The 18,845-nt window shown below is 41.5% G+C and overlaps 1 protein-coding gene across 6 annotated transcripts in view; it reads left to right on the forward strand.

Moving 5' to 3' along the window:
* dab2ipb (DAB2 interacting protein b) overlaps positions 1-18,845 on the forward strand; it is a 174,352-nt gene that overhangs the window by 88,708 nt on the left and 66,799 nt on the right. The window contains exon 1 of one of the 6 annotated variants that reach the window (XM_050053631.1): positions 7,167-7,767. The exons of 4 other annotated variants lie outside the window; for them this stretch is intronic. Coding sequence is in view for 1 of the 2 variants with exons in the window: in XM_050053630.1 (XP_049909587.1) it covers positions 15,320-15,342 (23 nt within the window). In the remaining variant the exon portion in view is untranslated. Of the gene's footprint in view, positions 1-7,166; positions 7,768-15,192; positions 15,343-18,845 lie in introns of those variants that run through there. One more of the 6 variants, XM_050053630.1, reaches the window with a different exon arrangement.

Genomic DNA, 18,845 nt, shown 5'->3' on the forward strand with positions numbered 1-18,845 from the left:
TCAGCCCATAGGAGATATATAATTTCACTTGTATTCTGAGTGTTGAACACCACTTAGAGTGATATGAGGAGCAAGAGTAAGGCGAAATGTGCACTGCATCCTAACTTAGCAAAGGTTTTTACATTGCCAGTTACGGGGCGTCAGTGGCTTAGTGGTAGAGCAGGCGCTCCATGTACAAGGCTGTTGCCGCAGCGGCCCAGGTTCGACTCCAGCCTGTGGCCCTTTGCTGCATGTCACTCCCTCTCTCTCTCCCCCCCTTTCACGCTCGTCTGTCCTATCAAATAAAGGCTAAAAATGCCCCCCAAAAAATATCTTTACATTGCCAGTTACCATCTGCCTGTTTATGAAGGGTAGAAGTAACAAAATTGAATTGATAAAAATGGAGGTGATGAAAATGCATGTGAATTGAAAAAATAGAGGGGTAAAAATACATGTGAAAGAAAGAAATATATTGTCAATTGACTTGATAAACTTGAATGAAATTTTATTTGAAAAAATGTTGCTCTAAGAATCAACTGGGCTGCGTTACTATCCACTGCTGCCATGTCCGTCTGTATCTACCATTCATTATTCACAACATCTAACTGACATTTATCGTTTTAAGCAAGCTATTTTTTTTTCTACCCAAAATGTCAGTCAAAAAAATACACCTGACTGACTGATGGCTCTCGAAGGGAAACTTTGCTGAATTTATGCCAGCTCTTTGTCACTGCAGTGTGCGCAGATGAACTGTGTTAACTTCTGCTGCTTATGTTGCCGGCACCCGGAGCTCCCCACTCGATCTGCCTTTGGGGTTCACCACTTCCAATATTAACTCGTAAGCATTTTTATCACTTCCATTTTTATGCCTCCACTCCAGCAGCCATTGCTGGAGGCATTATGTTTTTGTTTTGTCCGTATGTGCGTCAGTATGTACCTCTGTTTGCCCAGTTCTTATGAACATGATATCTCAAGAATGCCTTAAGGGAATTACCTCAAATTTGGCACAAATGTCCATTTGGACTCGAGGATGAACTGATTAGATTCCGGTGGTCAAAGGTCACTGTGACCTCACAAAATACATTTTCCGACAAAATGTAGCATAAATGTCTAACAGAATAACATGATGAAGTGATAGCATTTTTATCCAGAATGTCCAAGGTCAACTTCACTGTGACATCATCATGTTTGCTTGCCATTTTTCAATGCCTAACTCCGACAGAAGGGGTGTCGCACTCATCTTGGGTGTCCATCTCGAAACTGTGCTGATTGTATAGATCTTCTATGCAGTCATTTTGAAGATGTGTTTAAAGAACCCACATTTTAGAATTTATAGCTTCTTTGCAGCAACATCCATATTTGAAGCATTGTCTGCTTTCATGGCTACATATGAGTCTAGACAGACATGGATGTAAACTGCAACTTTACAGGTTGGCAGAGGCATCCAGTCGTTAAGTGATAACTCTAGTTTTTAATTTTTTTTTTACTCCCACTATTGAGACCACTTTCTGTAAATGATGAGTGGCATTTTTTGTGTTGTGAATGATGAAGGTTAGACGGGTAAAATGATGAAACTTGGCTGTGTTTTCACCATATCACAACTATTTTAGTCAAATCAGCTTGAAATGAATCAAATCACTTGTTAATGTATCACTCTCTTTTTCATCACCTCCATTTTTAACGGTCCATTTTTGTTGCTTCCACCCCTCATGCCTATCCAGTGTGTTTAGATCATTTGCAGAAGGAAGTTTTTTTTCTTCTTCAAGTTTCAGCAGACTGATTAGCATCATTCTCACTTCCCTTTCTGTTTGTGATGCAAGCCAGCAGTGATGTGTCAAGCCGGCCTTCCATCCAAATTTCAACTGGTCCTTCTGACTTTGCGTGGACTGATTCACATCACAGCTGGCTCGCATCACCAGCAACTAAACTAAGACTGTGTCCAAAATAACTCCAAGTTCACTCATTCACTAATCTTGACACTGAGTAGTTAGTGAGCTGTAAATTTAGATTTCTGAAACTAACAAGTGTAATCTTTGACGGGTACAGTGCTGCCCGACTGTTAATTTTCAGATTAGTAAGATATGGTGCATTGCACTGTGGGATTGATACCGGAAAGTAGTGTACATTTACTCAATATACAGTAGATAAATAAATACATTTCACACTCAGAATTCAGACACTAATGAAATAGCGGAGAGTAAATGTAGTGCATCATGCAGTAAACAAGTGACTTTGGACACTAACTCAGTGTGATGTTCATTGCTCTGTCTGTTCATATAGACAGGCAAGCCTTTCTAATGCTCTGGATGTTCATAGTAGCCAAATGTGTGTGCAAACTGGCTTGAAAAAGATGAAGGAATCATCTGATTACCTGTCAGAGTGTATTACCTCACACAAGCCGGTGCATCATCTCTGTTCACAAGACTCCAGTTACTCATCTTTCCCTTAACTCCTGGCCCTCCTGTGTATAAACAATGCTACATCACTGGAAACCTTCAAGGCGTAAAACCCATGCCTCGTCCTGTCTAATGACCTGCCATCTCACATCAAAATCTTGAACTACATCAACAATTTTGGAAGTATTAACTTTATTAATGTGCACCTATTTCTTTATGAATTGTTCTATTGCAAAGTGTGTTCAGAAACCTCGGTGTGATAAAGCACTTCAAACTTTGATTCAGCTGTGATGAAGCTTGATGGGCTCCTAGTGCGCTTCAGTATCCACCACTCACTGTGCCTCTTCCAGACACTGCCTCATTAAGGTCAGACTGTCGTGGAGTACGGGTGTGTCTGTATGAGGCTCAGCCACTGTGACCCGTGTCTTTATTCAGTAAATGAATTGATACAGGGGAAGCGCAGACAGAGATAAACTCCACTAAATCTTCCGTTTTACTGATGTTGGCTGGATATTCATTATCTACTCCGTACTGCCATTTTAGATTCTTTATTACTTGAATCTGACAGCCTCGGTTTTTTCTTAATCCTTAGATGAATGTTTCAGCTTTAAAGGGGAACACCTCCTGAATAAAGAATTCCAGTTTGTTAAATCCATGGCCTATGCAATATCAATCAATATTTGTTAACATGAGCTACTCTCTCTCAAAACCAGAAACCACAGAAGTTGCGATGTCATCACGTAAAAAGTCTGGAGCTGCTCCATAGACCATGAATAGTCCCACAAAATGTTTCTTTTTATACCCCAAATGTGCTTTATTCTATTGTAGCACTGTTAGTTCTGAAACTGGGGATGTACGCATATACTCAGAACACTACCCCTGCTGCTCTCAGTGTCATCAAACATATTTCCCAATTCATTTGCAGCCTTCAAATGGGCTTGTGTTTACCCTGTTTACGAAAATAGCCCATGTGATTTCCCCTTGCTTGTGGTATTCTCAACCACAAGAAGGGAAGTGGAAATTTTCAGAAAGCTCAAGAGTTTACAAGTGACGTGGAAGTCATAACGGCATCTGTGTGACAGGGGCAGCTGGCAGAACGGGACTATAGACAGGACACACCAACAGGAGATTTAAAAGGCAGCTAGAAGCAGTTAGCAGCTAACTCGAAGAAGAAGAGCAGCAGCCACAAATGTCAGCACTTTGGGAAAACAATGAGGTGAGGGAGCCTCTCCCCTCCGAGCAGGGGATAGGAGCAGCTGCAAGACAACAGGGACGGTAAATGATTGTTATTGCCACGTTATGCCACTCTTATTGTTTGTAAAGCACCGCCAATGTGTATGTTATATGTCATACTACAGGGCGACGCTGTTGTGTTACACATCTTGCCCATCACACCTCTTCTGCTTTAGGGATGTTGGCCTGCTATTTAAGATCCCACACTGGGGTGGAGTGATTCCGCCATTGTTTGGTTCTGTGTAAAAATGCAAAGGAGGCATAAAGAAGGGGCTTTATAGCAGCCCTGTAGTGCTAACTCTGTGTAAAAAGGGTTTCTTTTTGAGAAAAATGTGGTTATTTCCAACCGCCTCATATTTGTCCTGTGTCATTATGGCTTTGCATTTCCTGCATTACGTTACCCACTCACAAGGTTGCTAAATTGGTAGCTATGGTGGATGCCAACAGTAGCGTCCATGTTGCCGTTGCTGAGCAGCAATGTTTTCATGATTTTACCACTTGAACGCCAAACAGTGTTTTAACCGCAAGCTCACAACTTCCATTTGAAGGCTGCAATTGTCCATGGAGCAGTTCCAGACTGTTCACACGATGACATCACAAATTTGAGTATTAGTATCCTAGTTTTTGGATTAGGGGGAAAGTTGACAGTGGACTGATAATTTTGAACTGTCTGAGACCACAGGTATAACGTGTGAATTTTGAAAATGGGTGTAGTTCCCCATAAACTACTTCTTCTTCGCATTCGTACGAACATGACTCATCTACAGAGTGGATGTTCTCACATTCAACTGATATTAAATATGGGTACTGTAATTTATCATTCTTTTTGATAAATGCCCATGTTTATGCTCTGTTAATAAAGAACATTGCTGTAATATTTATCTAGTATAGCTGGAACTGAATTAAACTTAGTGAAAAAGAGAAGAGAGAGACTGGCATATGTGGCGTAACAGCAGCACAGCTCCGCTGGTGCAGTCTGACCTAGTTAGAAACAAACATTGAAGAAGCAAGGTGCCGAGCTGCCTGTTTACCTCTCTGGATGCTCATAGCTCCTCCTTTGAGCAGCAGGATGGGCTGCCACCAAAGTCAAAGGTACATTACATTTCACAGGATGCTCTTCTGTCATTCCCATTTACCTTTACAAGATAACCATCATAAAACAGCATTTTTGCAACAAACTGAGATCTGTCAGAATCTATTAGCGTGATCTCTGGAGTCTGTTGAATCCTTTACTGATGGCTGTCATTGCATCGCGTTGCATGCTCTCTACATGGAGAATTGTAAATATGGGCGCAGACACTAAAGTGATGGAGAGATGAGACAGCACTAGCTAGACAGATCTCAGTATCCCTTCAAAATGCTGTGTTCTTTGAGTGCTGTGCTGTCATTGTTAGCTGGATTATGTCTGGGTCAGACGTTCAGCTTTTCATTGTGCATTTACAAACCCTCTGAAATAGCTGCCTGCACTCAGACTGCACTCTTGTCCTTTCTATCAGAAAACACACCGTGTTTTTTCTGATGATACATTCACAGAGTTTTGAGCATGGCATTGTTTACACCGTTGTTGCACTTTACAGTCCAGTACAATTTTCAGATTTTTCTCTCTCAGGCATATACAGGTCTGCTTATATTCATAATTTTACTTGGGCAGATGTAAAGTGTGATGTGGCTGGCTATGTTTTTTTTTGGATGTTACTTTCAAAGGTGTTTGGAAAAAAAATGATGTTTGATAATTAGAAGATTTTCTTAATAAGACTACCATATTGATATTTGATTTGAAGACAGAAGCTTGGCTATAAAACACCCAACACGTACATAGCAATTATCTAGACTAGGACTGTGTCATGGCAACAACCCGGCGATACGATACGTATCACGATACAGAGTTTACAATTCAATGTATTGTGATATATTGCGATACTGGTGAAATATTGCAATTTCTTAAATCTGATTTTTGGAAAACTATCATGGTATAAAGAACACGACACCAAGTGCTTGCAGAATTCTTTAGGTAAACAAAGTATTAAAATAAAATAAATTAAACAATAAAAATCTATGCATTGTTTTTGAGAATCGCTACAGTATCACAAAACATAACGCAATACTCAAGTGTATGAACACTTTTTACACCTCTCGTCTAAACAAGAGGACTTACTGCAAATATGAAATACCTTTTTATACTCTTAAAACTAACAAATTATGCACTGAAATAAGGAATAAACTAACCAAAGAGAGACATTTATCATGTAATGCAGTGCAATACAAAAACACAGCAAACTATGGTTTCAGAATTTTCCATGGAGTTTAATCACCCTCTTGTCATTGCAGAGCAATTGCACTGGTTTCCACCTGATGTTGCTCTCACTGTAAGAGCAAGTCATTAATCTATAATCCACAACACGCCATGCTGCGATTGAATTAAAATCAGCTTTTTGGTCACTGAACATGCTGCTACAGTTAAGGAGTTTAAGTAATTGTTATGGTATTAAGTCCTCCTAGGCAGGAACCTGTAGCCACTGTTTGTATAAATCTACTGTATGAAGCTATGGTCATCAAATACTTACTGTATACATTTATTTAGTGATTTAAAAATTGCTTAGTTATTAAAATGGGAATGTTAACATTGACAAAAATAGAGTGAAATTATAATAAGTTACCAGGTATGTGTTAGGCAGACTTGTTAGTCAGCTTCAGGAGGAAACAGGTGGCCAGCAGCAAACTACTGAGATACTTTCCATAATTTGGTCATTGTAAAGCTAACAATGTGCTGCCAGTGACCTTTTGTTTTGAAAGGGTGTGAACTCAGAGCTCAGTATTTGTACCCTCCCCCCACACCCTATTGTGTGGTCATCTGGTTTACACGTGCACTTGTGTGTATGTGTGTGTCATGTGTCCGGGAGTATAAGGGGTGAGGGTGATGTCATGTTTGATGACATCATTGCAGACGTGCGGGGAGTGCAGATTAGCGGCCGTGGCTTTTCTGAACCAGCTGTCCACAGCTGCCGCGCCTTATCGGTGTGTCCCGCCCCGGCCTTTTATCCCCCTTTGCCAGCTTTGTCAGTGTGCGAGCTCTGGAAATAGCCTCAAACTCACCCCTATCTCCTCTGCCAGTCTACCAATCCCGGCTCAAATTGAGCATGGCAAAGCCCTCCCACCCACATTCCAGTCTCACTACTACCAACCCTTTGGCTGGCCCCATCAGCCAAGTCACTTTGCCAAAGCTGAGCTCCCGCCTCATATGTACAGTGTTTTTTCTGTCTGAGCCTCAGCATGAGTCCTGGTCTCCCAGCTGAACTGTGTCCATGCTTAGGGCAGGTTGCCGGCACATGCAGCCTCCCCCGGGTCCCAAACGGAGGCGGCAGCAGCAGCAGCAGTAGTAGCTGACAGGGAAAGCAGCACACCTCGCACCAGAGTTGACAGGACAAAGAGCACACACACTCCCACTGGAGCCACACAAGAGGGGGGGAGGCAGGGCCACGCTAGGCTGCGCCACACACACATACATGTGATCCACCACCCTCCAACCCCCGGCACACCATATGCAGGCTCCTCCCTGCGCAAGGAGACAGAAATGGGAGGTGCAGTCAATCACTGACAGTGAAAGGGAGTGGGTTTAGCTGGAGTTAGTAGGAGGGGGAGAGACAACAGAGGAGAAAAGGGGACCAATCTTCATCATTCCCAAACCAGAGTCAAGTGTCGGGGTGCCCTTAAATTCATTCATGCCGAATGAAAGAAAAACAAACAGAAGAAAGAGAAGACAGTGCGTCCCATTTCAGAGACAACACAGGAAGTAGGGCATGCTCTGTACAGGGTGAGCAAGAGAGGGTGGGAGAACGAAAGGAGGAGAGGGAGCAGCAAGAGAGGGAGAGCATTGTAGCGCTCATTCTCCACCCCTTGTCTTAAAGCAGCAGCAGGAGGAAAGAGAGAAGGAGTCGGGGAGAGAAGGAGGAAGAGGACCACAAGTAAGGAAGCGAAGAGGCGAGCAGCAGTCTGCATCGGCAGCAGAGGGGGGGGAAAAAATGGAGCTTTGAAATCGCCTCTGCCCTTACCCATCCCTGCCTCTCTTCTTTTTTATTTTTCCTCCTCTCTTGTTCTGGCTCAGCCTCAGTTTCTCTCTCCGCCTGCCTTTGATTGTTCTGTGGAATTCTGACAATGCCTGGTGAGTGTTTCCCTGCTTTTCACATGTCACTCGCCGTCCTTTGTGTGTTGGTTCATGCAGTGGGAGGTTATATTTTTACATGTGTGGCCACGAATAGAAATGTGAACTAGAGGATGCTTCACTGAGACTGTTTACGCTCCTCTGCCTCTGTGTGCCGTCCAGCTGTGTTGCCCTCCTCTTTCTTCGCTTCTCTCTATCACTGACAATGCAAAGGAGGCTGCTCTCCTGAGCACACACACACTCTACTACATCCTGCGTACATTCAGGTTGCTCAGTCATTATTATATAATTGCTTTTAACTCCCAAAGGGCTTTCATTCAGTGCGGTGCATTGGTTGTGTTATATATGTGACACCAGAGACGATAATGCAGTGATGGGGTTTTGGATTGTGACTGCTGACCATAACCTACATGTAGCAACATCACACAAAGCGTGGCCTGTGTGGCGGAGGGCAGGCAGCTAACACAAATCAGATGACTGGGCCACGCTGTGAGGTCAGCCGGCTGATTTTGGCTGGCATTCTCAGCGCAAGTCGTATGTTGGAGGCAATTAGCAGTTTAAAGAAGGAGAGCTGTGTGTCCCAAGGATAGAGAGTTTGGGAGTCTCCAAGAGCAACAGCTAATTTCAGCGTGGAGGCATTGTAATGTCTGCACAGGAGAGGAGATGAGTGGAAAGGCTAACATTGGTTGTTAGTCATCATTTTGTCCAGGCCTTGAGGAGTTTATATTGCTATGTTACATTTATAGAGATCTTACAATTACAGTTCAGTCAGTAACCACAAATTATCACATGTCCCAGATACATTTACATTTATGGATATATTATTTAAATGCATTTCCTAATGTGATGAGATATTTTCCACAAACATCTGCGTTCTTGTTAATGCACCATATACAGTTTTACAGTTGGGCGTAAAACATACTAAACACGCTACTTACATGCATCAGATTAGTCAGCAACCACACATCAAGTATAATCAAGTTATTCCACTTATTAGAGTAATTCCATTTTAATGTGTCTCATTAACATCACAGTTAAAACACAGAAGCTGTCAGTAGCTGTTGAACACGACCAAACCTCCCTGCCACATTACGGAGGAAGAGTTGAGTTTAACACTTTCTACTGGAGAGGCAGCGTTCAACCAAACATTTATTTTCCTCCGAGATGGCTTCACGGGAGAAAGCCATCTTTGGTTTAGTAAACACATAAATGATAGTTTGATGGCTCTGTGGTTTGTTTACTGCAGTATGCAGATAGGTTTCAGTGTGAGAGCTCAGCTGGTGGTCCTCTTGATTGTAGCCTGCTGTTGAGCCCTCCAGAACAAAACCGAGCTCGTCTCCTACATATTATGCTCCGAGCATTTGTGTCAGTCTGTATTTGTATGCAAGAACAGTGTGATTCCTATTTTTTCTCCATCACCCTGGGGTACTGTATCTGTTTACATGCATGAGCAAATGCTTCTGCACACAGTAATATATGTGCACATACCACATGCAGATGTGTGTATGTATACTGTATGCATATGTTTTGTGTGTTTTAGTATTTCCCGACATTCCTATTTTAGGTCAGCGCTTGCTAACCAGAAGCCTAGACGAAGGATGTCAGAGCAAGAAATAGAGCTGTTAGTCATTTTCAGAGCCTTTAACATGCAGTTGGACCAAGAGGGGGAGATATTTAGAGTGAATGTGAGATGGAGACAAACAGTGCGAGAAAAAGGGAAGCAAATAAGATGACTAAAGTGAAGACAAATCATGAGGGGCAACAGTCTGCTGTTGTTAATGTCTCAATATTTTGTGTACTAGTTTTTTCTGGGTGACTAAACCTCTTATGCAATGTTCATTTACCTTCCAGGACGTTGCTCTTAATTCCTGCTTGGACTGAACTTATGTAATGTACAAAGTCAAAACATGATGTATGATATAAAAGAGAATTCTTGTTGCATCTGTGTTCCAGCGAAAGGCAAGGATCAATGCAGAGCTTAGCTTTGTCCGGCATCTTTCCCCCACTTCCTTCCCATCTGTTTAATTACTCTGTCATAGATCATCTCAGCGATGTCCATTGATTTACTGAGAGCTGGTGAAGTGGAGCAGAGCATTTGATCAGACACATGTACAGGGAGGGAGGAGTGGGTCAGTGCTGCACCCATAGGTCACTCCACAGGGGGTCAATAGGTCTGAAGCACTGACACTTTACAGAGGGGGTTGGAGGAACAGCGGTGGTTCAGCACTTAATCAACAACACTTAATCGTGACCACACAAATATGAACATCCAAGCAAGCACAGGTGTTTGCTCAGGACTGTTGTGTGTACGTCGTCTGTATAGTTATGTTATTTAAAGGAACACATCACCCACAAAATGACCATTTATATATCAGTTACTCACCCCTTGATATGTTGAATTTGTAAGGAAAGACTTTGTTTTTCTTGTATGTCTTAACAGCGAACAAAGAATCCAAAAACGGAGAAAATTTGTAATGAATTGAAGTCATAGGGGTCCACTTAAAACAACAGCCAAACTATATCAAAACATGTGTTGACAAACACTCACACAACTGTTGTGGTATACTCTAAGTCTTATTTATCCAGTCATATGTTCAGTACTTCCCAAACACATGTATTTTTGCTAAAATCCATAGTATTTAAAACTAAACTGAAAGTGAAACTTAGCTATGCTGTCTTCAAAGCCAGACTCTATTGACAAAAACAGTAATTTTGCCCTTTAAAGCACCAAAGTCACATATTTTTTTATTTTACTTTTGATTTTGAGCTTTGCGTTTGTTAAGTTTGGTCACCTATTATTTCAATTTATTAAGAATTTTCTCAGTTTATGGAGTCTTTGTTCACCGAAGGCAACTAAGCTTTTCTTCACAAATTCAAAGTAGCATAAGGTGAATAATTGATGTATAGATGGTCATTTGGGGGGTGAAGTATGCCTTTAAGCAATTTGCCATTTTTGTTGTCGGTGTCCAAAAAACATGCATCTCCAAATTTGGTAGATTTAAATTATTCTGAAAATTGAAGAAAAAAAAATTGATTGATCGCAAAATTATGTTTTAATTAAATAATTTAGAATTTTAAAAACTTAAAAACATTTTGATACGTGGTTTTCAAAGAACAGCAACTATATAGTTTTAATAAACAGTATTCATGTTTGTTTGTCTGTTTTTTATCCTCCAAAAGTTTCATATTTGCAACAGACATAGTTATGTTTAAGTAGATATCCTTTAATGTTTTGCATTAGAAGTGCCTCCACTTCCTGGTTTTTAATTTATTTATTTTAGAGGGGGATGAAGTTGGAACTGGTATCAGATGGTCTATCACATTTCAAATGCTTGATGTGAATCCACCAATTACATTTAAGTATACAGGATTCAAACATTTATAGAGGATTACGGACATTCGATACACACAAACACACAATAGCATTTAGGCTTGTTTTAGGCAGAGTGATCAATCTGAAAAGGATTTCGAGCATGGAAGGAAGACAGAATGACAGGCCTCACATAAAGATGTCTTCATTTCCAAAGGGCTTGTATTCAATGTTTTTAATGCTCTAAAATTTGTGACGCGCGTCGGCAAATTGGAGGTTAGAATATCGACTTCAGTCTAGCTTGCCACTGTGAATGAAAGATGGTTGAAATAGGCTGTGTCAGGGGCATTCACTAACATTATTTTGGATCTCCTCGACTGTGCCTGGGAGAGGATGAGAGAGGAGCATATGCTCATGATGGGGCAGCATTGTCAATAATTGAATCACTCATTCGCTCTCTCTTGCCCCCAAGGCCGTAGTGCAGAGTCAATAGGAACAACATCAGAGAAGAGCTCTCAAGCATCAGTCCTACAGGTCTTTTTCCGTCCTTTCCGCTCTCACACAAAACTCTTTATATCCGTCTATATATATATTTTACATAAACAAACTCACAGGAGAGCTTATGTCACTGCCCTGTCTCTCCCTGTCTCTTTAAAGTAAGCTGCTTTGTAAAAATGAAATGAAATGGAGGGCAGGCTATAGAGGGATGAATGGAGAGATGGAGGGAGGGAGCTCTAATGCCTCCATTGCTTACCATTTCCTCTCACTTCTCTTCCTGTAGCAGCTTCCAGACAGAGAGACGCTGTCTTTGGATTAGGTTGATCTTTTAACTCTTTTGCAACATGGCCAACAATGACCTCATACAACCAGACATAATAAAGGGAAGACAAACTTTTAGTAACAGTAGAAGTGTGTAATTAAACTTGCAGCCCACATTCAGTGCAGTAGCATTAACAGGTAATATTCTTGTCGTCCTCCATATCACGATAGAATTCATATTCTCTCTACTTGAGTCACTGGGATGTTGATGCGAGCTCAGTTTGCTCTCCTCTCCGTCCTGTCAGTCTCCTCATCTTTTTTCTCCTCTTGTCTGCCCTCTATCAACACCTACTTGTCCAACATGTCTCACCCTCTCTCCATACGCCACCTACCTCTCTGCGATGCAGACTTGTGGAAGCTTGCCTGGAATGGCCTGTATCCACCAATTATTTTTCTCGGCTTCCCTCCCCTCCCTCTCTTTACCTCTGTGCAGACAGGTGGTGCTCTACTAAACAGGTTAGCGGTTAGCAGGGGAATAACTTCTCAGAGGCGAGGCCTCTCAGGGACTGCCTTCAGACAGACAGAGAGCCCAGTCTCTCCCACCTTCTCTCACGACCCCGTCCTGTTGCTGTCTGCTGCTGTACGCTTGGCTCATGACCTCGCACATACCCACCCACACGCTCCTTGGCATGGTTTTACATGGATTATTCTCACATGGACTACAAATACATTTTCTGTTTGTGTGTGTGTGTGTATGCACTGAAGCATTGTCTGCACGCACTAACGCACACATACATGTGCAAAATGTCAAAGTTGTGCACCCACATGACTCACTATAGAGTACAGAAAGCTATTGTTGCTTTTTCCTACGAATAACGAAGATGTTGAGATAGTTTTCCTCTGCTGCTACAGTGATTACAAACAAACTTCCCATAGATAGAATAGCCCTGCCCCATCCCACATTATATTTGCGAGCAGTCACACTCCAAACAACCCTATGAGGCATGATATTATCATGACCCAGACCAGAGGAATGAGGAAATCCCCTGAGTGTTTAGTCTCCAGGCTTTGCCTTGGCTTTGTAGTTAACCTTTACCCAGCCATTCTCCAGAACAGCAAAGGCATGCAGGTCTGTTTACTTGTGATAAGAGCAAGCAACTCTAATCCATTGCATCGGGGAGAACAAGTACATTAAACCTCCTCCAGTTTCACCTCCCCAAATGATACTTAAATTGTTTCGAAGCTGGAGAACCGGTCCATCTGTAATGGGGTGCAAAGACCTTTCCGCTGTATAGTTCACAATGAATTCCATTGTTGAGGTAGACAGCTGCTCCCAGCTCCTGTAGAGTTTCACTTAAGTCTTTTTACATAGTGACGTCTATGTGATTTCTGTTGAATGATTGAGCTGAAATATTCTCCTGTCATTCAGAGAGCACTTTAATAAGAAGTACTGAAAGTGGTTTGTGCCAAACTGGACCTGTCTCCATGTAATTATTTCACAGGCGATGACTGGCGTTTCTGTGGCTTCGGCTTATTTTGGAGCTCAAACATCAGTTTGATTCGAGGCGTCTCTTGACAGCATGTCTTAGATGTGACATCAGTCTTCCCTCACTGGGTCGCCAGCTATGTGAAAACAGCTATTCAATACATCTGGCAGTGTGTCTCCTCCTTAAACCCGACTGGCCTTATTTTCTCTCTCCCTCCCTTGCTCCCTCTTTTCTCTTTTTTTTATGTGCCTTCCTCCCCTGTTTTTTCTTTTTTCTCCCTTTTCCTGGAGTCCCTCTCTCCGGCCAAGGACCCAGCATTTTCCCACAGAGTGTGGTGCTGAAGGCTGAGCCTTTGTTTCCTGCTACAGGGAAACACGGTGGGAGGAGGAGGCAGGCTGACTTCCTGGCTGCCAACTCTTGGTCTATGTCAGTGTGAGAAAAAGCAGGGGGGACAGATCTGATGATGACAGAGGAACTGTGTATCCTAGAGACTGACTTCAGCTAAAAAAAATAGATTTTGCTATTTTTTTCTCAGACAGTAGCACCTAAATAACTTCATACCGTATCAGGCTGTCAGCTCTTTCCCTCTTTCACCCCTTTTCTGGTTGAAGTTGTTATTAAGAGCAGAGTCAGCATTTAATAAAAAGTATTCTTATGCAAAAACCAGAGCAAAAGTAAAAGCTAGATGTAAAATCATGACGGAAGAGTACAATTATATCACAAGAGACACACAAAAAAAAAAAAACTATCAAAAAGTCACTATAAATGCTCGTTTGAGCATTCATTTGCTATAGGATATATTCCAGAGGATAATTTATCATCTTAAAGGGACAGTTCACCCCGACATCACAAATACATATTTTTTCTCTTACCTGTAGTGCTATTTATCAGTCTAGATTGTTTTGGTGTGAGTTGCAGAGTGTTGGAGATAACGACTGTAGAGATGTCTGCCTTCTCTCCAATATAATGGAACTAGGTGGCACTCAGCTTTTGGTGCTCAAAGTGCCAAAATACAACATTAGAACTCCACATTAAAACTCAACAGCAATGTCTCTTTAAAGAAATCATGGCCCAGTTTCTCAAGATAATCCACAGACCTTGCACTTTCATGTAGGAACTATTTTCTGTCTGCCAAACTACACCCGCCAACCGTATCACTGTGCAGAAAGCATCTTCTGCTAGCTCACGTAGCACCACTGAGCTAACAAACATTAGAGCTCAGTGGAGGAGGACGCCATTGATTAACATCCAATGCTGAGAGCCTCTCACCATGAGTAGATGCACTCTTCCTTCTGCCCAGTGATTTGTTATGCAGGTGTAGTTTGATATAAGGAAAATAGTTCCTACATGAAACTGCTCACACCAAGGTCTGTAGATTATTTTGAGTAACCAGGTCATGATTTCTGGAAAGAGACATTGCTGTTGAGTTTTTCAAATGTATAGAGCACCACAAGCTGAGTGCCATCTAGTTCCATTATACTGGAGAGAAGGCAGACATCTCTATGGCCAATATCTCCAACTCTTGGCAACTCATACCAAAATAAACTAGGTTAAAATATGTGTTATAAGCTGGAGGTGAACTGTCCTTTTGACCTCAAAGTATTCTTGAAAATGCTAAATAAAATCAATAAATAAGAGCTCTATTATATTTGAAACACTATATCCAATCCCTTGAATCTTACCTTCAAAGCTTCATGTCACAAGCATCATGTTTATGCATTACTTCATCACTGTATTAGGTTCCTGTGGACTGTGAGCAGACTTGTCCTAAATAACAGCGCTGTCTTTTTAAATGGGATGTGGAGAGGGGTGTGTTAGTAGCAACACACATCCTTTGGGAGCGGTGTGGTGTAACTCAGAGGGCAGAGGCTCCAGCCACGTTCCCAGAGACTCAAAAATAGTTGGGAAAACACTGAGACCAGCCGCTAGTGAGGAATGCAACCCAAAGTGGAGTTTTGCGTTTTGGGGATCCAGCTTGGAGAGGTTCTGCTGGACCATGTTTCACATATTCAGTAGATCGTAAGTGTCATTTTGTTGTAATACTTTATTCATGAGTGTGCTTGTTGCTGTGGATGGTTACAGTACAACTACACGCTGTGGTTTTTGGAAACCTCTGTCTCTGCATCCACCCACGGTTCACTCAGGGCTGTATGTTGTGGCTTCATCTGACTATTTTTTACTTCACAAATGCCAAAAAGTCCTTTCTGTATGAATTATGAATGTAAAGAAAGGTCAGTATAGTTAATTAAAAAAGCGAAAAAGTGCAGCACATCTGAATAGTTGGAGAGGAAAGGTGCAGAGGGAAAAACGAGGACGCGTTTGGACTTGAACATGAAAACTATTCAGTGCCAGAGGCAGAACTTGGCTTTAGAGTGCAAATAAGATCTCTGTATTGACAGTGCCGCCTCACCATTTAGAGCCAATTATGTACTAAAGCTACTCCACCTGTCTAAAACTGGTATTAATAAAAATGCAACTATAAAAACTGGAATAAAGTGGGAAAAGCAGAGTTTGCAGAGATCATAGGCTGGATGTTGTTTTTCCCATCAGTTTGGTGTGTATGTTGCGTGGGAAGAAAGTCTCTGCCCTCTTTTTCTCCTTGTGAACTTGAGTGTTTGCCTGTTTCTTTGTCCAATGCCACAGGGGCGTTTGAATATTCAGGTCAAGAAGTGAAAAACACACTTCCTCATCTCCTCTACTCCTTTGCACATGGTGTTATCAGTTCCCTGAGCACTTAACAGTTATGCAAGAGTTCAAGAGAAAACGCTTTCTTGCTTATAACTAATTTATATTTTCCTCAGTTTGTGCTAAAAAATAGAATGACAATTATGTGTTTTTTTTGTATGCGGTTTGGTGTGTCTTTGTCTTAGAAGCACACATGATTACAGTTGTGTCTTGTAAGCATACACAGGCTATTTACACATGAGCACAGATGCGCACACCATTTCCATGACCTTGGCGTGCCTCGAGTACTCACACAGCTGACTCATACCCACTGATATGTGACTGTTTTGCCCCTAATAGTCTATTATTGTGCCTGTGGAGCTAATTGGGATTAAAGCGTACTTATATTGCCGCAGTTGATGCAATTAAATGACAAATCAATAATGGCTAATGAGGAATAACAAATGGGAAATGTTTAACTTGGAGTGCGAAGTGTGTATTTTTGTGTGTGCATGTGTGCATGCTATACAGTATGGGGTTACTAATATGACATTGACCAATAATGGCATTTTGAAGTGTAATAAGTCACTGATTCATGTCAGGGAGTCATCTCCTCTCTTCCCAAGTAAAGTCAGGTTCTAGTGTTGAAGGGCATTCTCTGAAACCACTCTGACACCTCGCTGCCCTTCAGGGCTTAACATTAAGGATCGCTGGATGGCCCGAAGCCAGATGATAAGTCAGTTAATTGGGCAGACATCGGCTCAATTAGGCCAGCATTTTTACTATCTCCTGTCTTATGGTGATAACTACATTATCTTTGCCTCCGCCTCCTACTACCACGGCCCCACTCTCCCCTCTGCTGTGGTATTTTAGTGCAGAATTAATGAGCGAGCCGAGCGGAAATGGTGGTCATAGGTAATTTGAATTACAAAGCGAAAAGTGAAAAAGCTGCTTCTTTTGTCGTGGAAGCGGTTGTCTCAGGTTTGAAATAATGAATCAGCCCTGACCCGCTGAAGTTTTCTGTTGGCAAAGTGGACTGAGTCGGCTGCTTTTTAAAAGTACCTATAATTATCACAAACAGGAACCAGCATTCATCTAGAACATATTTCTGCAAAATCAGGCTCCTGATTCAGAGCTGATTAATTTCCTCGCAGTTTGGGTGAACGCAGAGACGTGGTGTGGTGCCGCTTGCACTTAAAAACACAGTTTGAACATCTAATTTAAAGATATATTTTACACCTATTCACAGTCAAGTATTCACATTTTCAAATCAGCAGCCATTTTGCTCCTGTACTTTGCGGCACACACTTAAACTCATAAAAAATACCGGATATATGTAGTCATAAGCAAAAATCAATAGAGTAGTACATCATATTGATTTGGGTTGATTTCATTTTGCATGCTTATCAAATAATCAATTACTAGCCAATGACTTCACCAGACTTCACACTCAAGTAATTAATTTTTCTTTATCCCTTGTTAAACCACTGGTGCAGTCTGTCCATGTTCCTGTTGGTCTGTTAAAAAAATATAAAAATATAAGAGTTAATACACAGTGAGTGAGTCATTATTGCAAAAGGACCCCAATGCAAAGTCAGCTGGTACTGAATCATCCTTATTACATCTCTACTTACTGAAGACATCAATAATTTTGACACAAAATATTTATTTAAAAATGATTATATTGCTTTTGCTAAGTGTCTGTGATCAGAACTGTGTCCATAGCAACGGTCTGTTAGACAAAGCAGCTGTCTGCTACTCAGAAATAACAGACTGTAGAATGCTGCAATTGACCAATCAGAGTCAAGTATTCAACAAAGCTGTTAAAAATATGTAGACCGCGGATAGTGTGGATGCTCAATGTTAAATTCTTGAATTGACTTATGTAGGACAGAGAGAAAGAGGGATAATTGGTCATTTATCCTGCTCAGTGAATCGACAAAAGAATGTTCAGATAAATGGAATATAGCTCCATAACTTAGATACTATTTGTCATGACACAAATGCTATATAAATATATTCTGTATTTGCTAGCTTGGTAAATTAGGGTTGAGCCAATCACTCGCATAATGTAGTTTTTACAAGTACAAATATCATCTGAGTAAAACGTCACTAGCTGTACTCATGATAAAGGAAAATCCTAATTTGGATAACTGTGTTCAGTCTCTTACTCTTGTGATCAAAAAAGATCTGAAGCTCAGTTCTGAGGCTGTTCTGTAATTAGTTTTCTAATAAATAATAAATACAGCAACTTGTGATCAACTTAAATCAATTTCAGGCCTAATGTAACAGCTTGTGGGGTCACACCCACGTCCTGTGTAAGCCACACCCACGTGTGAGTTAAACTCCACCCATTTTGAGTACATTATTGAGTTGGTTGAACCAATACAGGTGCTGATACAGATAACGGTGTACTCGCTCATCCTTAGTAAATATACAGCCGACATTTCAGCAACAACGGTTCACGGTTTAATCTGCCGCAATCACATTTACTCCTCTGCTCCATTTCTGGCAGCGTCTTCGTGTGTGTGTGTGTGTGTGTGTGTGTGTGTGAGTGTTGGTACTGCCTGGGGGATACATGTGTGCGAATGTGTGTGGGTGACTAGTCACACTCGGCGAGGGACATGAAGTCATGAGACAGAGTATTCCACTAGGCTGTATGACAAAAAATACAAATTGTGTGTATTCTACTGCAGCCGTATTCGGTCATGATGGATTTGACTCCCCCACATGTCCCATAAATGCGTTTTTTAAATCAATACACCAATCATACACATTGGTGAGTTCCCAGAAGGCCATTCGTCATTAGAATGATGTTTGACCTTTGCCATTTGATGATAGCTGCTACTTAAGAAGTT

Source organism: Epinephelus moara, chromosome 9 (genome assembly GCF_006386435.1).
Source record: "Epinephelus moara isolate mb chromosome 9, YSFRI_EMoa_1.0, whole genome shotgun sequence".
Taxonomy (NCBI): Eukaryota; Metazoa; Chordata; class Actinopteri; order Perciformes; family Serranidae; genus Epinephelus; species Epinephelus moara.